This window comes from Mixophyes fleayi, chromosome 7 (assembly GCF_038048845.1).
Source record: "Mixophyes fleayi isolate aMixFle1 chromosome 7, aMixFle1.hap1, whole genome shotgun sequence".
Taxonomy (NCBI): Eukaryota; Metazoa; Chordata; class Amphibia; order Anura; family Limnodynastidae; genus Mixophyes; species Mixophyes fleayi.
The window spans coordinates 107,499,188-107,526,250 of record NC_134408.1 but is presented as its reverse complement, the minus strand read 5'-3'; the positions used below and the strand labels follow the sequence as shown (position 1 = coordinate 107,526,250).

Below are 27,063 nucleotides of genomic sequence, written 5' to 3'. Positions count from 1 at the left end.
TAAAAATTGGTTTATTGACACTCAAAGTCCCAGTGTCCTTTATACAGCTTCTGATACTACCACTTGCTCACTTTGTTCCACAGATGACGGACTACAAATAGTGCCTAGAATCTCCCACACTTCTTTTGGGATTCAAGCTTTTAGCATCACAGCTCTAACTCTCTGTAACTCAATGGCACATATAGTCTGCAAGTCCCCAGCTCCAGAAATTTTCAAAAAACTACTAAAGACTTACCTGTTTACTCAATCATTTAAATAATAGACCATTATTCTTTAAAAAAAACCAAATGCTTAGCTCTCTCTTCTGTACACTATTATTACTTTGTGTTTATTTTGTATCTTGTGTTTTTACTCTGAAAATGTAAATTGCTTTGAGTCCTATTGAGAAAAAGCCACTAAATAAATAAAATTATTATTATTATAATTATTATTATTACTTATAATAATATAACTAATTAATTGAAAGCCAAGAACAACAATGCAATACATCTTAGAAAAACTAAAAGACCATAGAGAGCGCAGCCACCTTCCCCAAACTTAAAATAACACCATAAACACACTATTACAATGACTTATTGAACTGCACATATATTATGTAAAAACAAAGAATTAATAAAAACAAATTGCATATACATATAACAATACAGCAATTAAAATCACTCAAGTCCACTGTAATTACAATCAAGAGAGTGCACTTATAGGGGAACTTCTCTTAATTAATATATCCAATTGCTAAACTCCAGAACTTAATTTGAAGGAAATAAATAGCAAAAGGTATCAGATCAAGCCAAAAGAAGCAATGAGAATAATGAGGTGTTTTATTTAAAACTGAAATCCAATCCAACAAATTAATTTCTTGAAAAATGTAAAGCCTTTCTATATAGAGGGGTTATCGACGGGCAATATCCAGAGATAAAATAAGCTTTCTGTTCACTAATCACCCAGTGGTCCCTACAGTCACTTTCTTACCCGGGAGACCTATAATTTCTGGTGTAGGGTCAATTACGTTGAATCTTTCACTATTTGTAGACTATTTATTATAAACCACTGTTGTGTCTTTTAAGTCTTATATTAGAAATACCACACACTTCTTGAACTTTATATTTCCCCTTCAATGGGAAGAAGACTATCAGTTTTTATCATGTGACGTAGTGTCCCTTTATACAAATATACTCCATGAGGGGGGTATAAATGCAATTAAATATGTTTTGGAGAGAGATATTAGCTTAAGTGAGACATGATGTGGGTTTATTTTGGATTCTATTAAGTTTATTTTATCACATAATTATTTTATTTTTGAAGGAAATTGATTCTTTTGGCTCGATTTGATACATTTTGCTATTTATTTTCTGCTGGCCCCGCTCTGTGATTTTTCGTACTCTTCCGCTTCATGGCTGAGTTGCTGTTGTTCCTAAACGCTTCCACTTTCTAATAATATCACTTACAGTTGACCGTGGAATATCCAACAGGGATGAAATTTCACAAACTGTCTAATTGCAAAGGTGGCATCATATCATAGTACCACGCTTGAAGTCACTGAGCACTTCAGAACAACCCAATTTGTATCACAAATGTTTGCAAATTGAGACTGCATAGCTAGGTGCTTGATTTTATACACCTCTGGCAACGGGTCTGATTGAAACACCCCAATTCAATAATTACCAGGTGTGGCCAAATACTTTTGTCCATATACTGTACATGCAATTTGTTTTTATTAATTCTTTGTTTTTACATAATAAATGTGCAGTTCAATAAGTCATTGTAATAGTGTGTTTGTGGTGTTATTTTAAGTTTGGGGAAAGTGGCTGTACTATGGTCTTTTTGTTATTCTATTAAGTAATCTTTGGAATTGATACACAACAAGCAGCAATTACGCTTTCCAAGCTTTTCGGATCACTTGGCTCTTTTATTGGATATTATTCAAAAGAGATTAATAACAAAAAGAACAATTAGATTATTTAATATGGTTAATTAGCTATATTAGGAGATTTAGTCAGCACCCATAGATATCCATCTTTTGGATATAAAATTTGGTGTGACTTGTTAGAAAAGTAAAAGGTTGAAGTATATTGTATATATGATAGATAATGGCATATAGCATCATCACATAAACTTAAAGTAGTTCCAGTTTTAATTCTATAATGGTTATAAATGGTCTATTACTGTAATTAGAGTACCAGGTGATTACTCGATGATTAGTGACATTACCAGCATAATGTTAAATACAGACTGGAAGTACTTGATAATAATAACTGTAACCCTAAAAAGAAGTTGTAACTATTCTGGAACAGAAGATGAGACAACACAATCCTGTGTAGTATTGTTGAACAAATTGTGGATTTACTTAAAAATCAAACTGTATTTTTTGTGAGAAATGCCAAATGCTTCCACAAACTCGAAGCTTAAACATAGGTGGTGGCATTACTTTTGCCCATACATGAATTTGTCCAACCAGGTCAAATCAATCAGTGTTGACTATCACAACTCCCAAAATGTAACCAAAAATTACTGTTTGGACATAGAGAAAAATACGGGTTGGTTGCTATAAAATGATGCTGTAAATCACGACACTACTTACCCCAGCAGGATTACAGTGAAGACCGCATCGCCTGCTCACTGTAAACACAGGCAGCTTGAAACTCAGACTTTACACGGCAACGTCCGATGATGTGACATTGAAGAGACAGACTGTCATCCAAGGTCTTAAGGTAGTAAATTAAGAAGGCGCCGCCTGTACAAGGTTCTTTACTAAGCAATGTACATTGTACAGGCGGCACCTCCTTAAATTACTACATTAAGACCTTGGATAACATGACCATAAATCCCACCCCACAAGCTCGCTGCCTATATGTAATCCTTGACTCACACCTATCCTTTGTTTCACACATTGACTCTATATCAAAATCATGTTACATACATCTAAAAAACATTTCCAGAATTCGCACATATCTCACACAAGACACTGCAAAAACCTTAATTCATGCACTTATCATCTCCCGCATTAACTATTGCAATTCCCTCCTTACTGGTCTTCCCCAAAACAGACTCAAACCCCTACAATCTATTTTGCACGCTGCGGCAAGATTGGTTTTCCCTGCAAATCGTTATTCCTCTGTTGAATCACTCTGTATGTCTCTACACTGGTTGCTTGTTTTCTACCGAATCCAATATAAAATACTTTTACTAACTGACAAGGCCATCATCAAAGCTGCATCAACATACATCTCCTCTCTTGTCTCAAAATATCTCCCAACTCGGCAACTCCATTCAACAAGATCTGCGTCCCTCCTCCACACTCATTACATCCTCCCATTCCCGGTTACAGGACTTTTTTTGGGCTGCACCTACTCTTTGGAATTCTCTCCCTCGCACAATAAGACTCACCTCTGGTCTACAAGCTTTCAAGCGTTCAGACAAGCTTATAATATTCCTCAACCACCCTCTTAACCTCACTACATTACCCTATTACCACCCGTTATACAACTACCCCTTGACCAACATTGTTGTGTGACAGGATCATTTAGCTTATGAGTCACTTTTACCTTTGTAGTCTGGCTGGGCCAACTGCAAATGTAGACTTAACCTCATGTGTCAAACTCCCATTGTCCAATAGATTGTAAGCTTGTGAGCAGGGCTTTCTCACCTCTTTGTCTGTTTTACCCAGTTTGTTTATTAGTTTACTATGTTTGTCCCCAATTGTAAAGCGCTACGGAATATGTTGGCGCTATTTAAATAAATGATGATGATGACAGTCTGTCTCTTCAATGTGACGTCATCGGATGCTGCCGGGTTCTTCAGCTGCCGCAATTGAGTAAAGTCTGCATTTCACGCTGCCTGTGTTTACACTGAGTCGGCTATGCGGTCTTCCTGTAATCCTGCCGGGGTAAGTAGTGTCGCAATTTACGGTATCGTAAAAGCGAGTACCACCGAAAAATAAAGTTATGGACTATTATTATAGTTAGTTTAACATTAAAACAAACACTTTTCAAAAACACAAAATTATATACTTGTACCTGTTGGAAGTTCATGAAAACCACACTCAGAGCATGGTAGGCATCAATATGCTTACTATTGATTTGATAAACAGAACGGACTGTACATTTCTTCTTTTTGAATGACCACCATACTCAATAAGTGTGATTCTGCTTGTGTGAGGTGCTATCTAGTGTATAAAGGTATTACATTACTATCATTACTTATGGAATATGTGCAATGAAGGGGAACAAGATTTTTCTAAGCAGGTACAGTCAGTTTCAAAGATCAGAAGGTTCCAATGCTCTAACTGACTGCATATTCATGTTATCAACATTGAAATGTTCTGTCTGGGCATGTATTGGTCCAGCAGAGCGCTGGTATGCTTTCCTTTTGTCTATACTGAGAGCGCTGGTATTCTTTCCTTTTGTCTATACTGAGAGCGCTGGTATTCTTTCCTTTTATGTATTGGTCCAGCTATGCCCATATCAAACCAGCTTATGCACGATCACCTAATGTTAAACTTTACCAAAACAATCCAGAAAATGACAGGTCTATTATGACTAAAAGCTCATGTAAAAGTTTAACCTGCTACTCCATCTTCACGGACATCTCCATCTTCCATCAAGTGAACAATTGGCAGCACAGCAGCACATATACATGCTGGGAACACAGGCTGCGGAGGTTGTGAAACATGATGATTTGCAGTGTGTTCGGTTGCATGTTCCTCATCTGAAATAAAGATAATGGGGAAAAAGTTTGTGATTTGCACAAGTTAAAAAACCAAATTACATAACATCTGAGATTATCAATGGTTGATACCCACCTTCAGCACTCACAGCAGAGCGCATTGACCATACAGAGCCACGGCGGAAGGAGTAGTTGCGGTGAGAAGTGCTTGAAGTGCAGGATGGACTCACTGACAGACGGCGGGAATTCAAAATTGTGGTTTCTTCTACTGGCAAATAAAAATAGAATAGACAGGTGAAACCTGCTCTACCTGCACCTGCTCTACCTGCTCAGCATAATGTCATACACAGTCATCTTAATCCTGTACTGAAAATACTAATATTGTAGATATATTTGTATAAAATGGCTAATGTCATTCCTTAACAAGTGTTTTAGAAGTCAGCACTGCATTAGTAAATCTTAATAAATAAATGTATATGAGGTTGGCTCGTATATGAACAGTTGTAGCATTAACGTCTGGCATCAGCCATGTACAACTGTCAATTTTCATGAGCTCTTAATATTGCCACAGTGAAATGAAAGTCAGCATTTTAGCATAGGAACAGAACGGTATACTTTATAACTTCACTTTACCTAATGGTAATTTAAACCTTATAAAACATGTACCTCAGCCCCCCATCCCATCTTGCCTGATGCTCTACTGACAAGTTTTGGTACAGTATTTAAAATAAAAACATATGTAAGGACCAACATATTGTTTTTCACTACACAACTGTATTTATTGTTCCAGCAATGTTAATGCATTTCTACTTCAAGTTTCAATTATTTCATTATTGGTTCTAATCAATGTACTTTACATTCATTTATAGTGTATGAATTTTATGTCCTGCGATCCTGCACTTATATTTCAAATATAAGTGCAGGATCGCAGGAGATCCAAAATAGGTTGAACTTGATGGACTGGTGTCTTTTTTCAACCTCATCAACTATGTTACTATGTTACTATGTAATTTCTAAGAAGCAGTACGGATAACTTTGAACCTTTGAAGATAACGTTGAATCTTGAAGCACTCCGGTCTCAAAGAGTTGCCACAAGTAATTAAAATAAAACTTTATTAGGTAATGTTAAAATATTAGATATCAACCAGAATAAGGTAGGCGAACGTATTTTAAAATTAAAGTGTTGAAGTAAGAAAAAGAGTGATTAAATAACAAGATGGACCCTATGATGGGACTGATCGTAAATATTATGTGCCCCAAATATTGGACCTCACATAGCTTAGACCAGTTAGAATGTTTTCATTATAAAGGTACTGCATGGTATTGTAACATCTTATGACTGTGTTCTGAGGCTCATATTTGCCTTAAAGGATAAATAAATACCTTCCAAAATTAATGCAAACAATATATAGCAGTCCTCTCTATATTGTTGTATTATCTGTTTGCTAGTTCTTTATTTATCTTTCTGTAATCCTTTAACACGGGCCTTATGGGCAGTCTCATATTCTTGAGGAAGGTCACAATCTGGTGCGGAGCCTATTTTCCCATTCTCCCCTTCTCCTTCTTTGATATATCTTCACCTGAAGCAGCCGGGGAATTTACATTTTTTTCTGTTTTTAAATAAAATATAAAATTAATTTCACCATTGGGTGAAGCGTCCGTGAGCCCGCACCCATGGAGGGGGGGAGGGAAAGTATGGGTTTCATTAGGGGGAGGGAGCTGTCAGCTGCTCCCAGTACCTGGACAGCCTGCAGAGGGTGAACTTAAGAGCTATAATCTCACCCTTTTCCTGCTCATCTATGGAGGGAAGGGGGGGCCAAAAACTTACTGTACCGGGGCCCCAAAATCCTCTTGGCAGCCTTGAGTGCTGACATCTAAATGCTATAACCAAATCTGACAATAAAACACAATAAAACATGCCACCAAGTTTCCGTCTTATGATCCCATAGCACACCTTCCTCCTCCTGCTCAGAGTTAGGAGAGCATGTTGGTTCATAGCACGCCTCTTGTGTGACTGGTATGGCTGTGATAAGACTGGCTTCTCTGCCTAAACGCTTCTTCTCTTCTTCCTGTTGAAGGTTCTTGAGAATGTGCTCAGCTCGCTGGTGGGATCGGGACACGGCACGAGCAGAGAAAGATTTCTGGTGTTCAACAGTAGAAAGAATGAATATAAAGATTATTTCATTCTAATAAGACATTACAACACTAGTTCTAAAGCAAACTTTAGAGTATAAAGAGTTGAATGAAAGAAAACATACTACAAGAAAACATTATTTTTTATACATTTTTTTATAAAGACTGGAGATGAGTGCAATATTCATAATATATCTCACATACTCACATATACTGACTGAACAATCGAAAAACATACTTACAGACTGGTCCTCACTTATTGGGTCTTGTACACTTCCACTGCTCTGTGGGACCCAAGGTGGATCAAACATTGGCACAGAGGGCATGCCCAGGATGGGAGAGGGTAAAGTGAAGTTGATGCTGGGAGGAGGGATCTGTAAATTTGAAATACAGATTTTCAGGGCTTATAGAGAATAGCATTTCCACATTTGTGTACATTGTCCCCCAGACAGTGATCGTGATATTTCAAACCTTATATATCTGCTGTGCTCCTTCCTCCATTCTTGGCCAAACCTGGTACCTGAACCTCCAAAGTGTGTGAAACTTTAGAATAGCATTCAGTCTCTGTCCTGTCTCTGGATGCTGGAACTCAGAGGTTAACATCTCCGAGACTGAATCTGGCACCTTCACAGCACAAAGCAGGAACATGGCAGCTACAAGAATACAGGTGAAATTGAATGCATGCTTTTATTTACTATTAACTCTAAAAACATTGCCTGACACGTTTCAACAGTTGATAGTGTGTTCCATTAAGTGTATCCAGGTTTTGCTTTTTCTGTAGCTGATTTTCTTTTCTCATAAGCTAACAAGGCACTTATAGGCTATCTGCCTGCACCAGACACAACAAATCAACATTTTCTCCTTAGTACGGCACCATCCTACAGGTCTTTCTAAGTTGCCTATAACTTGTACTGTCTGTCCTAAATGCATCATCCTGTTCTGTTTCATCAACTTAAATGGGTCCCGGTTTACTCCTGTTCCATCTCACTTCAATAGTAAATGAAAGGCATGACAATCCTTTTCACAATCTTTGTTTTTAGGCATTTTGGCTGTAAACACCTCTTTTTATTAGTTTTAAAATATGTGATGTCCTTGTGTAACCACATTTGTTTTGTTTTCATGCATTGATCTCTGTATAAAGCCAATTCTGTGTCCATAAAACATTATTACCAGCCCTAGGATCACTGTAGGTCCTACTATCGCATGTGCCATTGGGGGATAAGGTAATTTTTTAGAGCTGAAGCATATCGACACTTGTAATACATTTTCAAATGAATATACCATTTCACTACTCAGGCTTCAGAACACTGCACTTTTCTGAAAGTGTAGTGTTCAAAAGTTCACTTGTGTGAATGTGGTCTCACTGAAAAAAATACAAAATAATAAGAAACTCTCTAAAACATCTAAAATTAATAAATGTTGGTTGTTGGATGCTTGAGGGAAGAGATACAACTTTTGGAACAAGGAAGAAATGTTCTTACCTGCAGCTCCTGCCATGTGTTCATCTACACTCAGCAGAAGCTCCCAGGCAGCTGGCTGTATGTCCCCATACATCTCCTCTGTTAAGATTGGAGCCGCCTTTATCAACAAGGACAGAGGAGCAGGGGACAAGCTCATAACCTAAATTACAAAGGAAGATGACATATTTAGTTTAGGAAGAACCAGTCACAGGAATTAATACTCTTTTATTACTTTATAATAACATATATAACCTTACATGTATAACCTTAAGCAACATAAAACTATTCAGCAAGGGCAACTTTATTGCTTACATAGAGACAAAGGAGGTCATATACTGAATGCAAATGCAGCAAAGCCAGCGCCGGTGCTAGGGTCCTTGGCGCCCTAGGCACAGTGTGAAAATCGGCGCCCCCCCCCCCTTTAAAAATCGGCACCCCCCCCCGCCGTGGGTACCCTGTCAAAATTGGCGCTGCGCTTCCCTCCCCTCAGCTCCCCTCCCCATATCTTTCTTTATCTTACCTGCATAAAGCTGCTCCTCTCTGCTCTGTCTTCTCCCCTCCCCTCACAGACACTGTCGGGCCGTGATGATGTCATCATCACGGCCTGTCACTGTCAGTGAGCGGAGGGGAGGAGACAGAGCAGAGAGGAGCAGCTTCATGCAGGTAAGATTCATAGCCCCTTCCCCCCTCTCCTCCCTGTGGATTTCCGCACAGTTTTAAATGACCATAGTCATTTTTTTTTAATTTTGAGGCGCCCTGCAGAGCCCTAGGCAATTGCCTAACCTTGCCTAATGGGAGCGCCGGGCCTGAGCACAGCACAGCTATACTGTATGTCAGGGAAGACAAATGTATTACCACATGCCAGATGCATTCTTATAATCTCTATATTACAATTAACCAACCAGATGTTAGCAACAGGGGTGGAACTACTGTGGTAACATTGGGTGAATCTTCTATATGGGCTTGTAGATCTAGGGGGAGTGCCTCCAATGTCAAAGACGTAGGCAGCTGCAGTGAGGCTGCACAAAATGTCTCACCATCTCGGCTTCCTGAAGCTCTATCTAGTGATCATACAATGGGTGCTTTCATAGTAACCAAAATGAAGCCTGTGATTGGTTAACAGTGTAGTTTGCTTCCTATTAGTTACTATAAAAGCAGCCACAGACTGATCAGTAGAGGGAGCTTCAGTAAGCGAGAGAAGGTGAGAAACTGTCTGCTTTGTTTACATGAGAAGAGAAAAAGTTTTTCTATCGCTCCAACTATAGGACAATTACCCGATCAACATAACTAAAGCCTACATGCTGATATATAACGCTTATTTTGGTAATATAGGAGAAAGCTTTAATGTGCGCCCAGTTATTTTATATATTCGCACATTTTTGTTTTTATTAGTTTGATATCATTTTATATTTCGCTGGCTTTATTAGAATTTATAATAAAAGTTATATTTTAAATGGATGGTATAAGTCATTACTATAATAATCTTTGCTTTGCTTTGTTTACATGGCAACCTTTACTGAATTTTATTATGGGCTCAAAAATGTTTAGTCACACCACTAGTTAGCATAAACATTGTTCTTTACTTTATTGTTTTGTGAGTACAGTGTGTTATGGAAACATGTAATGTACCTGGTGCCTTATGTACTTCAGCATCCCACTATCCTTCTTTCCTTCTAGGTTGGCTTCTGTAACTCTCTTCTTCAGGGAGGGGGTTCGCAGGCAAGATTTGTCTGAGCACTATTTGAACAAAACACATGAATACTTGTCTTTAATATTCAGCAATCAGATACATATATCAGGCATACAAGGCAAGGCTGGATTGTAAAAAAGTCAAATAGACCCAGGTCAAGGGTATCCGAATTGCAGGGCGGCAGGCTGTTCACAGTTTAATCTTGTAATCGGCCACTGCTTCTGAGTGTGAGGGAACCGATGTGCTGGGGAAGAGATGTCTGGCAGCACAAGAACATAAGATAATTTTAAACACTATTTCTGGAATTTAATGGAAAATGACGAAATGTAAAGTGTATAATGCAGAACTTTAATGAAATCACTCGTTAGAAGACAATTTGATGCATCCAACATCTGTTTCTATTCAAGACAGGCATATATTAATTATTTACTCTAGGGTAGTTTAAATGAAACAAAAGTTTTATACAAAGAACCGCTTTACATGTCCTTTCGACACATGAAAGTAATACTGGTCATAACCTGATAATGGTGGAAACAATAAATTAAGGATTGTTACATATCTTTATTTTGGTGCTATACTTTATGGGCAGGCAGAAAAGTTTCAGGAATGGTATAACAGACGACACAGACACTTGTGACATAGGGTCTTTGTCACAAGCAAACAACAAGTGTCAAAAAACGGATTCAGTATCTTATGGTCAGACAATAATGCATACACTCAACAAATACTAATGCAAGCTGTAGCCCATGCACCAGAGAACAACCAGAGCAATTTTGAAAAAAAGAAGGGTCAGAGACATGTTCCCGAACATTAACTCACAAGTCAAAATTCATACATTGAGTATGTAAAATGCACCTATCCAGATGTGACAATATAAAATGCGTCTAATAAGCACTTGCTCATGGATGAGGACAAGATAGGAAACAATGTCTGGGTGAGACAGGTTTGTTGCAATATAGTTATAAAACACTAATCTTCAAGTCAACCTATAATCATAACATATAAATGCATTCACCTCTAATTAGTCTCCTTCAAAAATATTATGGCAAGGTTTATCTTCTTTGAACTACTAGAAGTCTTAATAAGTCTTTCTATTTCCTCTAATAGGCAAAGAATACTACTGAGGTTAAAGAGCAGCAAAGCAAAGGTGAACGGAGATGCATTAATCAGTTAAATGAATTGGCATTTCTGGAACAAATGTCAAATCAAATTAAATCTGAAAATTCTATTCTAAAATTCTAAATTCTAAAATCCTTATGTTGTACTCATGTTCACACAATTGTACTGTAGTTGTACATGTTGTACATACTGCAATTGTACATATCTATAATTTAATTCCAAGAATATCATTTTATTTGCGAGCATGGAGCATACATGGAATACACAAACCTCTTTCACTTTTTTGCCTCTAAGACCAGAGCCACTACCCAGGTTGTCCTCCTTGAGTGAATCCACAGTGTCTCCGTAGAGCAGCTTGATGGCTCTGACTAGCCGAGAACACGAGCGACTGTGGTGCAGGTAGCAGTGTGGGTGACAGTAATCCACGTGGGTACAAATGAAGCTTTGTTGGTTGCATAAAAGGATCATAACCTGATAATTTCAAATAATAAGTAAATGTATAAAAATTATATAAAGAACACATTTGCCTGAATGCATTCATACTAAATTAGTTATTCTATGATCAACAAAGTAAGTGTTCCTAATATTAGATATGATGGTGTTTTGCAGTATGGGATACAAATTCAGGCATTGTACACTTTACTTCTTAGTTTCTCTCCTATTCTGCCATTTATGAGCTTCTCTGTTCATTTTACCTTGCACATCGAATCTGTGTGTTATTAAGAAGTCTGTGCCTGTTATTTCCCTTTTCATCCCTGCATCATTTAGCCTTGAATGATATCGTCCCTGTTAACATGACCTTTAAAAATTGTGACTTGACCTTAATCCCAACTCACAGGTTCTGCCTGGTTACTTTGCTTGTTGTTTTGCCTGTCTCCTGAGTTGGACCTGGATCATTCTGTCCCTTTTCTGTACCAGTTTGGATCTGTGACATCTGATTCTATTCTTACCCACTTCTTATCTGATTCTATCCTTTTTGAGAACTTTATTCCATTCTATACAATACAATACATACAATTCTATATTTTCATTTTTTATCTATATGTAAAGTTTTTCCGTGTCTGCTTATATATCATTAGTGTGTGGTACTTCCCCTGTCTCTGTCCTTGCACCCTTGTTTTCCCTATTGGAATTTCAAGGGCTTTGTGTAGTAAGTTATGGTGGCAACAAAATACCAGGGTCTTTCCCCTGAAGTTAACAAGGAGCACAGCTGGCACAACCATATGCCATGAACCACTGGCTCTCCACTAATGGTTCACTTGTCAGACATATATTCATGTCTTTCTTTTGTTTCTTGTGTACTAATTCATCTTACATTGCTTGAAACTGCTTGCATCCTGGCACTCAACCTTGGATTTGTCTATCTGCTCTGACCCTCTGACCGCTTCCTCTTTTGGGCTGTATAGGACTACATACATTTGTGATATGGTCTTCTGCTAGACACACTAAACATGATTTCCTTGATTCTCTACTAGTGGTTTAGGTATCATTTTTTTATGTACTTTTAATAAATGCTTATTTCTTTCAATCATCTTCAGGTTTTTATTAATAGAAATTTAAAAGCATTTCCTTCTCAGAACACCCACTAAATTACTCAGTAGAGTGAAAAACATTTATTTCCACAAAATATCTTAATACAAAATGTTTATCTTCAGTATGGGTGTTTTTTTTGAAATCCTGTGATACTGAAAACAGATTCAACCACTTTCCTACTGAATAAAGATACCCTCAAAGAAAACATCAGCCCACTAGCTCTATCCAATTTCTCAGAATTTACAACGTCATCAGTTTGATGCTCATAGAAACGGTTTTCGGGTGAATGACAGAGGACAAAACATAGACTGCTGAAAAAGGAGCAATATGTATGAATGTGAGTTGAGTATTTTTCTGGATGGGGTGGACATTTCATCACCAGAATCTGAGTGTCATTTTGGAAATTAGAGATCTTTGAAGTGTGGAGAACAGGAGTGATTGCTACAACAACAGAGGGAAAAGAAAATAATGAGTTAGAACTACAAAAGAAAAAAAATCAAATACTATGATGGATCCATACCAGCTTTCCTACACATTCATTTATATGGTAGACTTTTTGCAGACCCTAGCTATAGTTTCACACACTACTCACATGCAGCCAAGACATGTTACGGTGGTAGCTTTCTTCTGTGCCAATGTTGCCTCCATCTGGCTCAATACTGGGTTCACTAGTGCTCCAAGGGCTCCCTTCTTCTCAGAAACAAACATTAAACAAGCCATAAGGTTACACAACCAAAACTGTCAAGGAAGCACAATTTTACCAGCAGGCCCAGCCATGCACAGATAGTTTCACAACAGAGCAACACAACACATCAACCCAACTCCCAACCCCTTCTGAGTACTAGCTGGGTTGGCAAAAACAAGCACATCTATTTGCACATGTCCCCTTTTTTCAAAGGGATGGGACAAAAAAATGGAGAACGAATTCCCTGCATCTCAGAGATGCTGCAAACCATATAATAGATCTGCAAAGAAAATTGTGGCCGAGAGTCTATGCTAAAACATTTTATAGCCCTCTTAGAGTCTTGATTCTGCTGGTCATGTGGTGTGTTGTATGGGAATATATAAACATTACTTATAATATTGTTTTTACAAGAGTAAAATATATGTGGTCTTATCCAGTGTGTCACCTACCCCACTGCAATTGCCTTCGTCCCAGGCATTTAAGAGAGATCTTAACATTTAAACCTGCTTCCTGTTGTACTTCAGGGAAATTTCCTTATTTTCATCCATTTTTACAAAAAGGGAACATATGAAAATGCTTATACTTCCTCAATCAGTCAAGAAATATTTGTTCAAAAATCATCGAGGATGGGCACTGATAGGCTACTTTGTCCTTATTGGATCTTTGTAGAGATATGTGTCTCCTCTCTGCCATAACTCCCATTAAAAATCTCTTCACTGAGTTACCTATGTCAGTAACAGTGTCCCTGCTCTGTGACAGCTGGATGTCCTCATTCTCGGACCCTGAGTCCTGGCGTGTTAGTTTGGTGCTCTTTAGGCTGCCGGCCCGGCGAATGCTGGACAGGGAGCCCCCTTTCTTCACCCGGAAACTGCGGGTTCCTTTAATCTGGAGCAGGCGGGAGCCTCCTATCCTGATCTTCCTGCTGGGAACTGCATTGAAAGAACACAAGAGGAAATTTTCCCTCTTCTGTGAGTTTTTAATACATCTTATTAGTTTTCTTTATCTCGTACACATCTATTTATATGTGTAATATAACTGATATTGCAGTAAGCACAAATATAGAAAGGAGTTCTTGATTTCAGTCAATATTTGAATACTTAATAATGCTCAATAAAACATTTTAACAAAATGCCAATATTTTAAGATAATATAATCCATATTCTTACAAGCAGAAACAAGGTAAGATTTTCTATTTTGTTCACACCAAATTCCCAGCAACATGATTCAGCATTGTGAGAATAAATCCTAAAGTCAGTACTGTAAAAATGTAGCGTTTAGAAATCTATCATTGTGTAAGCAGACTTTGAAGGCTTGCTGTCTATACTTGCCTAATTTTGAACCTCCACTTCAGGACAACCCGAGAGGAGGTCCAAGTGGCATGTGTAGGTGACGTGACAAGGCGGTCCGCATCATTATGGTCATGCCCCACCGCTCAATGCAGCCACTGCATAGCAGTGGGCAAGGCAATGATGATGCGATTCACAGAAAAACCAGACCTTGCCTCCACCCACTTCACTAGGGAACTTATACACACACGTATGTATCTAATATATAAATGCTTAGTGGCGTCTGTGTGTGGAAAAAAAAAAACCAAGTTGCAGCGCCACCTGCTGGGCCGAGTTATACACTGACCTACTAAATTCTTAGTGTGTGTGGGAAAAAAAATTCAAAAAGGGCTGAAATTTAGTAGGACTCAAACTCATTTTCGTGAGGTAATTTTACCTCATGAACACACATGTGTAGAGGCGTGCGTTAGTGTGTGTGTGTGTGGAAAAAACTATTTTCTCAGAAAGGGCTCATCCAATTGACCTGAAATTTGGTATACTGACATTATTTGACAAAAAAATTAGAATAGTCAAGTCAGTTAACTTCCATCATCCCCCCTTCCCCCCGTGGGAGGGGTAGTAAAGGCTAAATTTACGAGTTGAGGGGTCAAACTCATTTTCGTGAGGTAATTTTACATCATGAACACACATTAAAAAGGCCGCTTGCGTCGGGAAGTAACGATCTTCCCCTGAGGAGGCCTGGGCTAGGCCCAAATGCATGACAAGAACCTTTTTAAGACCTTAAGTAGCTTGATTTGACTAGAATGCATGAGTATCATGCACGGGTCAACTTGTATATATATATATATATATATATATATATATATATATATATGCACATGTGTGTGTATATATATATATATATATATATATATGTGTATATATATGTATACACGTATACTTTTATATATATATATATATATATATATATATATATATATATATTTTTATATATATATATATATATGTTTGTGACTATGAGTAGCGTTTGTACCCTTTTGTTCACGTTTAGGTTTAGGATCCTTTATAGTTATGTAGAATATGAGAACATTGTACCGTCAGGTTTTGAGATTTTATTATCCCTTTTAAAACAGTACTCAAAGAACATGGACATGCTCACCTTGCCACCAGTTTATTATTTCTGTTGGAAATAATGCAATAGGGCATAAAAATTGTGGAAAATGTTTTTTTATTTTGGAGCATTCGTTTTTTTCCATTTGTTCTTAAGAAAACTTTTTGGTATTGTTGTTATTTTCAGGGAAGGAATGTGCCTTTACATAATAACTTTGTGAGCATGGTGTGATCCTGTACTGCTTTCCTTCTAGTGCTTCATATTATTGGCTTTGAGAAGTGACATTTATCTCAACTATGGCAGCTCCCACAAAGCCGTTTGTACAAACTTTATTTATAATCACAACTAAAGAGAGAAGGCACCATCAAAATTCTGCATTTGTAAGGACAAATATTACCTTTCATTGAATATGTATTTACTGTAAATATATCCCTTAAACAGTTGAAAAGGGCCTTTCTGACGTGAAATTGTAATTGAATCACGGCTTATGGAGGTAGACATAGGTATTAAAACATGTTATTATAAGCTATAGTAGGTCTGCATCAGATATAGCATTTGATATAGCATTTGAATTGGTTCTCCTTTAAAAATAATGCATACACACACACAGTATATCACATTGCTGTTTATACCAACATTATCCTTCCACCAAACTCTTCATAGAGATCATTACTATATTGCTATTGAAAACCAAGCCATAGTAACATTTTTCAGGGGAACACAAGGTTTATTATTTGGCAGTACACAGGCTGATTGTTTTGGAAATTATAAATACACTTATTTCTAGTTATTGCAAGTTGGATATCCATTAGAATTAATAATGTAAATCTAATTATTCTTTGTATGAAAGAGAATCTGGTATCATTCACAAGTATAGACAAACAAATATAAACATGTTTGACACAGTTCAAGAGTTTGAAGTTCAGAAATTGAGATACGTGTTCTGGCTGGGTATCCAACATGTAACCACTTAAAAAGTTGTACAATTTGACACTGAGCTTGCTAATATGAATACATGGAATTTCAAATACCTTAATTTCTGTAAATATATTGGGACTTTGTGTATTTATGAATTTTACAAGATGTCTTTTATTTTGTATCGAGCCATATTGGCACACCAATTATGGCAATGTTGCATTCATTAGCTGGAAGGCGTTTGATGAAAGGAGTTGCGATTGCATTGTATAAACATTACATGTAATTTTCAGCTGCTCAGTAAACCTTTTATGCCTTGTATTAGTAGGATACAATCAGATTTTGAAAAACCCTGCTTTTTAAAGAAAATTGTAGCACAATTTTACTCCAAGAGCCTTTCCACTATTACAAGAGAACGGTATAAAAAGTTTACAAAAGCAGCTTCTATCACACGTTATTGCAATAAGATATACAAACAGTTGAAAATACATAGTCCAAAAAATGGGGACTGTTGAAGACAGCACCACAGAAAAAAAATAATAAAAAGACACCACTGACCTAAAAGAGAAAGCGAAAAAGTGGCACAAAAACCAATTTATATGTATTGTACGTACTCTGACCTCCGCACATTTCTAGTGTAAGCCGGTCACATGTTATATTTCAATAATTAATGATAAACAGAAATTGTTTATAATAGTTGACAAAAGAAGACTTTAGACAATTCAGTTTACATATTGATTTATGGAGGCCAGAGAGGTGGAAAAGATGTTAACCAATTTTACAAGCAATGAAGCCCGTGAGAAGCTTTTTTCTTGAGCAGAAAGCTTTACACCATTCAGTTACAATTTGTCATTTTATTGCCATTTCTGATATGCATGAACCCCCTTTATCATTCACAATAATAATAATAATAATAATAATAATGATATGTGAGACTTTACAGCAAGATATAATCATTTGTATACACAGTACAACAGGTATTAGCATTAGTTTTTCTCTTAACCTAATATTGTATAATATTTTAAAATACAGAGATTAGACTGCAGAATTTATGGTTTACTTATTCAGTAGCCTTTGGGGTAGATTATTAAACCTTCTAAACAGGAAGAGTGAAGGTGTTGCTAATAGCAACCATTCAGATTCTAGTTGTCATTTATCTAGTGATAGCGGTGTGATGGTATGATACACTTTCAATACTTCACTTGTATATTATTATTATTAAATATGTGTTTAAGACTTTATTGCGTTATATTTCTTTTTTATACACCTGCATACATGTCGAAGTGGAAGCCAACAAAAGGGAATTTCCATGTATATTGAAGGAGTTATTATGTTTAAGGACTTTGCAGAACTTCATGTGCATTTGTTTTTTTTATTATTTTTTGCTCTTTATCATTTGTATTCTAAATGTATTAACCTATGTTTGTATGGGATAAGCGCCCTTAATTCATCCTTTTATTCTATATTTGTTTTGTGTGGTGGCATTTTTTGGGATATTGAGCAGCATTTCTTAAGCACTGTTTGTGGTACAGTTCAGCTATTCATCACTCACATTTGTTCCACTTATCTATACTCACATAGCTGCACTATTTTCAAACATAAGAAGAACAGAAAATCTAGAATAGAAGAACTTCAATATAAATCATGAAACTGTTAATTAATCTTGAAGATGAGGATCTAGATAATGATAACAAAGAGTTATATTAAATAGAGTGTATTCACAGGTGGGAAATGTTACCACTGAAGTACCCCAAGGGTCTGTACTTGGACCAGTGCTATTTAATATATTTATTGGTGACACTGCAAATGGTATTGAAGGGAAAGTATGCCTTTTTGCAGATAACACAAAGATATGCAACAGGGCAGACACACCAGGAGGGGAAAAACAAACGATCGATGATCTAGGTAGACTAGAGGAATGGTCAAGAGCGTGGCAACTACATTTTAATGCCAAAAAATGTAAAATCATGCACTTGGGTCTCAAAATCCCAAAGGCTAAATATAGTATTAATGGCACTATAATGGAAACTAGTGAGGAGGAAAGGGATCAAGCAATCACTATTTCCGGTGACAAATGCAGGTAAGCAATGTAACAAAGCAATGAGAAAGGTAAGTGAGATACTTGGATGCATAGGGAGAGGAAACAGTAGCACCAAGAAATAAGTAATAATGCTACTGTATAGGTCATTGATACGGCCTCATCTAGTGTTCAATTCTGGAGGCCATATTTCTAGAAGGATATAAATACATTACAGACTGTACAAAGAAGGGCAATGAAAACGATGCATGGTCTACAGCACAAAAAATACCCAGAAAGACTAAAAGATCTTAATATGTGTAGTTTGGAGCAGAGTAAGGAACGGCGGAACATGATAGAAACTTTAAAATATATCAAGGGTTTTAACAAAGTACAGGAGGGAAACATTGTTCAAAGGTAGAGAAATATTAGAATACAAGGACATGCACTTAAACTGGAGGGAAGTAGGTTAAGAGGAATTTTGAGGTAAAACTACTTCACTGAAAGGGTAGTGGATAGTGGAATAGCCTTCCATCAGAGGTAGTTGAAGTTAATACATTAGAGCAATTTAAACATGCTTGGGATAAACATAAGGATATCCTTACAAAGATTAAAGGATCAAATAGGGTTTGAGGTTACCATAGGTTAAAAATTGGGCAGACTAGATGGGCCAAGCGGTTAAATTCTATTTTTCTATGTTATGAGTAGACTAGAAATAGTGCTTTTATAAGAAAATCACATTTGGTGGGAAACAGTAACACTCAAGAAGTATATAGCGGATCAACTGATTTACAAATTATTGAATATTGAGAAAACTCCCTCCTTCATTTCAGCAAGCAAAGTTTTTAAGTAGTGGAATTATGTCCTCAATGTTTGTTCCCTTCCTGTTACGATTCTGCCTATACTTTGTATGTGGCACAAGTACCTCAATTCCACCAGAGGTGCTGCTGTTTGCCCCTTAACTTTATACCTCGCCTGTAGGAGTTAATCTCCTTACCTCATTAAGTACCAGAACCTGTTCCACAGCTTCACATATCTGCCTCAATTTGTGTTCTGTGCAGTTCATCATCTATACCGGGCTGCTGCTTGTCTCCTGTTTATCCCTGTTCCAGTTTGTTTTACTGCTATCTGAGCTCCCGTTGTGACCCTCTGCCTGATTACCGGACCTTGCTTGTTTGCCTGTTGCCCTGACCTATGCCTGATTACCAGATTCTGCTATTTCGCTTGTGACCCTGACCTCTGCCTGGCTACTGGATTCTGCTTGTACTCTTGTTGCCCTGACTTCTGCCTGGTCACTGAACTGAGTAAGTCCATCTGCTTCCCTGGACTGCCTTGTGCCTCTGGCAATCTGGAATCCTGATCCCTGCCTCCATAGTCTGGTGCCTCGTGCCTCCTGACAATTGGGTAACTCAAATTTTCCAGCATTTGAACAGTATTTGTCATTTGAATCATTGCTTTGAACATGTTGCTTCTGTGGACTCTTCCTGCCATTCATCACACCTGTTTATATTTATGTATTAGAGTATATTCTACTACTGAAATCTGCATATTCCATGAACTAAATCCTTGTTTACATATTTTGCCTAAATAAAACACTTGGTTTTTATACGTCTATTGCCGCTTCCTGAATTCAGTAGGAATCATAGCACTTTCTTAACACATTTGATCCTTAAAGAGAGACACAAAGATCTTTCTATATTAGAGGAAGAGATATGTGATTAAAAATGCTAATAAATCCTGATTTTTGTTTTTTGAGGACTTTCAGGAAATGGAGAGACAAATAGTTAAGAAAATTAACAAAAATATGAAAGTGATTGTGACAAGGAAACAAAAGAAATATATTAGGGACAAAATGAGTATACTAGTAAAATGCAAAATATGTGAATTTACAGAACAGAAAGAGCCTAAGGATATGCTTATGACACTTTTAGAAAGTGATTCTTATATAGAAAAACCTAGTGCTTCAGTCAATAAGATTAGATATGGAGACAATAGTAAGAAGAGGTAACAGCATTTTTCTAAAGTTAAAAATCAAAATAGAAAAAATTAACCTAAACCTTAGAAGAGAGTAAGTAGAAATCACCATGATTTCAACAGAATAAACAATTATGTTGATAGAAGTGATAAAGATATTCAGAGAAATAATTATGACCATTTAATTGATATTCATCATCATCATCATCAACATTTATTTATATAGAGCAAGCAAATTCCAGAGCGCTTTACAATTTGGAACAAACATTTATAAGATAATACTGGGTAATACATACAGACAGAGAGGTAAGAGGGCCCTGTTCACAAGCTTACAATCTATGGGATATTAAATACAGTCACTATAGGGAAAGAAAGCAAAACTTACAGATAGCACTGTTTAACCATTTTGAACCTTTCCGAAGGGACATTGATCCTTATTTGGGTCCTAACAGTTGGATCCCCATTCACGGATAAAAGACTAATGAAATAAAAAGATCAGGTCCCAAGGAAAAAGGGGTAGGGATAGACTAAAAAGTATTTTGAGGCGAAAACAGTATAGAAGTATTAAAAAATCCATTGATGCAAAGGTTTCTCCTGGCATAGATAAATTTCAACTAATGGACAATCAAAAGACAGTTAAGATTTTCAATCTTAGTTCACATATTGTAACCACAGAAGATACTTCTCTTTTAGAAAAATTGACCCCTTTGAGATATTTGTGGATATTCATAAATTCACTAGGACACTCTTGTTAAAACATTTTTTTTATATCGACAGCAGGTAAAAATAAGATATACCTCCTAAATAGCAACAACCAATCTAATGTTGAGAATGGGGACATCACTGTTTTTTAAAAAAAATCTACATCCTATCCCATAATTATAAACAGCAGCTTTATTTGCAGTTTTGAATGATTCAGAATCTGTGGTCGCTAAGACAGTAAGAAATATAATCATATGTGAAGATGAAGGGAGACCCAATTAATACCATTAGTCAAAAGTATTTATTGACAAGCACAACAGAAAAGGCATTGCAAGGGATGAGGAAAGGGAATTTATTATTGTCCCTAATCATGCACATCGATAACCTATGTATTGCCCAAGATACACAATGTTTTGAATCCACCAGACAGACCGATTGTTGCCAGAATGAAACCAATGACTGTTGACCTGTCTTAATATATAGATCACCATGTTCAACCCTTGGTGATCAAAACTGAATATTATTTAAGAGATGCTAAAGAGATCCTTGCAAATTGAGGAATTGAGTTGGCAAAATGACTGCCTATTGTTTATGGCTGATGTACTTAACCATCAGGATGGTATCAAAGCAGTAAAGTACTTTTTAGATAAAGAAAATATAGGAAAAGATTTAACCACATTTATTCTTGAGGGCATTGGATTCATTTTCAGAAATAATTATTTCTATGATGCTTGAAATTACTATCTACAACAAACTGGCACAGCGTTGGGCACTAGGTTTGCCCCAAGTTATGCCAACCTGTTCATGGCGTGGTGTGGGAGGACATGCATGTTTGGCAAGACTATCAATTTAATGAAAGCAAAGTATTCTGGTGTTGTTATATCAATGATGTGTTTTTTTGAGTTCCAGGGTGACAAACAAAGCCTTGAGAAATGTTGCACCTCTTTGACAGTTAACACGATTAATATTATTTAAATAATAATAAATACATTTATTATTAAAATTATCATGAAATAAGTGACAAAACTGTAATTTTTTGGGATCTTAAAATTTACATTAAGGAAGGTAATTTACATACTAAAACACATAGGAAACCTACGGATTATTTATATATTAGTGCTGACAGTGGACACCATCCCAAATGGCTTCTAAATATTCTGGTTGGTCAATTTAAATGTTTAGTGAGAAATTGCATGTAAAAAACTGTTTTGCAAGAACAATGAGATGAACTGACTATGCAGTTTTGTAGATTAGGGGTACTCAAAAACTTTGTTCCCAATATAAAGATGTTGAATTAATTTTTAGAAGACACTGGGCCATACCGTCTAAGGATCCTATTCTATAAAAGTCAATTACAAAAAAACATACATTTATTTATAGAAAACCATTGATTTCTAAACACAGATTGGTTCAAAGTGCATTGCCCAACCTTTATCACACTGGTAAAAATTCTCACAACAGGTTTTCACAGATGTTGAACATGTGTTGCTTGCAGAACTTGTAAGACAGGAGTCAACAAGCACAGAGAGTTTATAAAGTACCAGAAATGTGATATTCCACATTTCATAACTTGTCATAGCAGTAATGTTATATACCTTCCTGAATGTGAATGCTGCCTCTTTTATGTAGTTCGCACTTTCCATCCTTAAAAAATTGTTATGGCGGACATTTAAATAATATCAAGAAAGGGCTGGAAAGACATTTCATTTCATGTCATTTTGGAAAAGTGCATAATTTTTCTGTGAGATCCTTTAAGAACTTTGTAGGCATAGACAAGATTGCCAATAATTGGAGATATAAAGACAACCAGATTAGACTAGCTAAAAGTGAAATGAAATGGCTTCACAAATTAAGGACATTACAACAGGTGACTTCAATCTAGACTTCGAGATTAATTGGTTCTTTTAGATGTATGAATAGTGTACTTTTTTGGATAGGTGTCTTGCCATCTGAGATGTCATTTGTTATGCCATATTGATAGAATGGGCAGTAGGTTGCCTTTTTATTAGATAATAAATCATGGTGTCGAGATGGTTATATTTCTCTATAATAGTGTCTAAATAAGTAGCTTATATCAGTCCATTTGTGTTCCAAATGGCACACATTAATTATCACTCTACAAAGAAACCAGGTCCTTGTGTCAAAAGGACACTTTTTATTAGATAATAAATCATGGTATTGAGATGGTTATACAGTATTTCTCTATAATAGTGTTCATATAAGTAGCTCATACTGTTTGTGGCAAATAGTTCACATTAGTTATCACTTTACAAATATCCTCATATGTTTCTAATATTCGTGGCTTTCCAGAATGTAACAAGATTTGTCCATGTTTTATTCAGGTGTACCTCATTAGTGCTGCGGCCAATACTCAAATGACTTGAATCACAGGTTGAACACAGCACGTTTCAATTTATTTTATTTTTCAGACCACAGTATATAATTGGATGCATTTTTGGTTTTGCCAAATAGCTATCCATTACATATTTCTTTATATAGATATTCCTTTGCCAAAATCATTATCGGAAATTATTGCTATTAACATATATGACGGGCATATACAAACAACATTTGGTTTGGAAATTCACTTATGGAGTCTCCAGCTTCCTGGCTTAGCTGGTAATCCAGACATCCTATACCTGCAGTCACCTGTCAAACTTGGAAAACCTGAGTCTTCAGCTTACCAGCTTAATTTGGCAATCCAGACATCCTGTAACTGCAGTCATCTACTTAATTTGGAAAACCTGGGTCTTCAGCTTCCCAGATAAACCTGGTTAGCCTGACAAACTGCACCCGCAGTCACCCTTTTGTGCCTGATCTCCAGCCCCCCAGCCAAACCTGCTTACTCTGACTAATCTGTACCTGCAGTTAACCTGTTGTGCCAGGTATCCAGCACTCCTGTTCCTCAAATAAACTGGGATCCTTTTTAAACTGTTTCTATAGACCTGTGTTAGTTGCCTTATTATTTACTGCATCTTATTTTTACCTGTGTGACCTGTATTTTAAATAAACCACTTTGTTTCATTTACATTCTCTCTGTGGTCTTCATATTAGGAATCCTGACACACGTATTATTAGAGATGTTCAATGACCCCCGTGTTTTGGTTTTGGATCTGTATTATCTTCATGTTTTGGTTTTGGTTTTGGCAAAACCGCCCTCATGTGTTTTGGTTTTGGATCTGTATTTAAAAGACAAATTGCTAAAAAAATGCTAAAATCATATAATTTGGCTCTTTTTTTGTTCCTACATTATATTATTATTATTATTATTATTATTATCCTCAATAACATTAATTTCCAGTCATTTCCAGTCAATTTTTGTCAAGTGACAAGAACACTGCTACCCCTCCTGTTTCTGTATGAGCAAAGGCATTTAGCAATGGCACTGGATACTGGAGAGTGACAAGAACACTGCTACCCCTGTTCTGTATGAGCAATGGCACTGAGCAATGTCACTGGAGAATGGAGGGTGACAAGAACATTGCTAACCCTGTTTCTTTGTGAGCAATGACAATGAGCAATGTCACTGGAGAATGAAGAGTGACAAAAACACACTACTGCCCCTGTTTTTGTGTGAGTAATGGCACTGGATCTCCTGGGGAGGGAGGTACTTATGGAATCCAAAACCCGTGAGATCCGACAATGCAAAAATGATGCTTTGTTACGATTCAGATCCGAGGAAGCGGGAAAGTACAGAGCCGGCTCGGCTCGGTACTCAGATCTGAGATTTTCGGGTGGGCTTGGTTTTCGGAAACCCGAGCCTGAGCATCTCTAATTATTATTGGTATTTTAAAATATTGCTGTATCAACATATTACTTTTGTAAAAGTAAAATATACTGTCTTTTTGAACCCTGTTGTATGCCTATACATTTTACATTATTTTAGTTAATTTTGTATAATGATTATTCATAGACTGCCATTGTATATAATCTTGTCTCTGAATCCCTTCCTCACATGCCTTGAAAAAGATTCATTCACATTGAAACGTGTTGGCGGCTGGCTGGGGTTTTACAAGGCTCAGTCATATCTATTGATCCAGTCGTTTCCTTCTGCTGTGCATATTTTCCTGGGTTTCATTTTATTCACTGAGGATGTCAGAAGTGCGACATTTCCATCTGATCCCTGGTAGCAGGCTCTTTGTAAAGAAATTGGACACACATATGTTTTTTAATTACGTAATGCACAATATAAGTGCATAGGTAACATTTTTAATGTTTTAAATATAAAACGAATTAAACTAGATTTTTTTTCTTTCATCTCCTTTCCTTGCTATATGTTTGTTGAGTTTATTCACCGATGAATCAGGTGTGATAAAAAAACAACTAGGGGCTAGATTTACTAAGCTGCGGGTTTGAAAAAGTGGGGATGTTGCCTATAGCAACCAATCAGATTCTAGCTATCATTTTGTAGAAGGTACTAAATAAATGAAAGGCAGAATATGATTGGTTGCTATAGGCAACATCCCCACTTTTTCAAACCCGCAGCTTAGTAAATCTAGCCCTAGGAGTTATTTCACATATTGGCTGGAGAGACGCGATTTCCACAAGCTGTGCTACATGCTATATCCAAGTTACCCTAACGTAAGTGCAATCACAAAGTGTAATAGACATTCAATACTTCACTTGTATATTATCACTGAGAAAGCATATAATATTTGACATTTTCCAAGTAAATGGACATTATTCTCCTCCCCCACCTTATATGGCAAGCTAACTAGAAGTTTAAGTGAAGCCTTAAGCTGAGGGCAAATAAAATAACGTGTTATACTTCATCAGCACTAACAATTAGGGGTTAAACAATTTTGGCAGCCAGCCTATCACTCTGTGGATGTGTGGCTGTATAAGAGGTTATAAATTAGCTTGGATTAGTTGGCTGGCTCTCTCTTAGTTCTGGATGTCGGATACCTCTCTCCCGCCCGGAATAAGCTGGTCATGCTATGAGTTAAGTCCTTGTTTTAGGACAAGGCGCAGTGGGTAGGAGAGCAATGCAGTCAGCGACTAATAGAAGGTGTTACCATTGAATTGGCCGCACGTCACTGCCCCTTTTGCAGTAACCTGACTCTTGGGCCTCTGGGGCAGAGTATATCATGTCATACGCGACAATGTGAGTCCAGAAGGGGGCAGTCGCGATGACGCCAAGTTTAGTACCGGCCAATCGTAAAGACTTGGGATTCGTAAAGTCTTGGGACAGCGGTATTGAGATTCACCTTACGCTGTATTGGTTTAAAGATTAGTTGTTAGCTGACTGCTTCGCTCTCGTCGCCATTCAGAGTTTTAAATAAAATTTCCCACTAAATAAAATACGCCCCTTTTTTGCCAAACTTTTGTCTGTGTTGTTATTTTAGATAAGAATGTTATCAGTGGTTAACCATAAGATATAAGTGGAATGATAAAAGGTATTAACACTGAGCATTTTAAAACATTTTTCTCTGAGGAAGCTGCCTACATTTACATATCAAATGCTGGGAGCCAGCTTCCTGTGACACGGATCCCTCCTCCCCTTTGAAATCTGTTAAAATCCTGAACACAACGCCTTGAATTTCTCTTACTCTCACACATCCATATGAAGACTCCATGGACAAGCAAGTATATATAGTAGCTGCAGTGTAAGGCAACATGGAGCGCTGTTTTGACTGGTACCTGGGTAAAATTACATAATTTGATAAAGTTTGGTCAGTAATGATATGGGGTTTGGATGGAATATAATCATATGTCTTTGGTATACAGATAGCGAGAAATGTGGACTAATAGTATATTGGTAATATGTGATAAGATT

The 27,063-nt window shown here is 36.8% G+C and overlaps 1 protein-coding gene across 28 annotated transcripts in view; it reads right to left on the bottom strand.

The window, feature by feature from the left end:
* The window catches only part of UNC80 (unc-80 subunit of NALCN channel complex), a 157,723-nt gene that overhangs the window by 64,970 nt on the left and 65,690 nt on the right, over positions 1 to 27,063 (bottom strand). For 21 of the 28 annotated variants that reach the window (XM_075180285.1, XM_075180288.1, XM_075180290.1 and 18 more), the window contains 10 exons: positions 14,008 to 14,211; positions 13,190 to 13,287; positions 11,335 to 11,535; positions 9,885 to 9,992; positions 8,277 to 8,415; positions 7,267 to 7,448; positions 7,038 to 7,169; positions 6,617 to 6,803; positions 4,799 to 4,930; positions 4,561 to 4,704 (listed from right to left, as the gene is read on the bottom strand). In XM_075180285.1, the coding sequence (XP_075036386.1) occupies positions 4,561 to 4,704; positions 4,799 to 4,930; positions 6,617 to 6,803; positions 7,038 to 7,169; positions 7,267 to 7,448; positions 8,277 to 8,415; positions 9,885 to 9,992; positions 11,335 to 11,535; positions 13,190 to 13,287; positions 14,008 to 14,211 (1,527 nt within the window). The remainder of the gene's footprint in view (positions 1 to 4,560; positions 4,705 to 4,798; positions 4,931 to 6,616; positions 6,804 to 7,037; positions 7,170 to 7,266; positions 7,449 to 8,276; positions 8,416 to 9,884; positions 9,993 to 11,334; positions 11,536 to 13,189; positions 13,288 to 14,007; positions 14,212 to 27,063) is intronic. The other 7 variants (XM_075180303.1, XM_075180308.1, XM_075180312.1 and 4 more) reach the window with 2 other exon arrangements.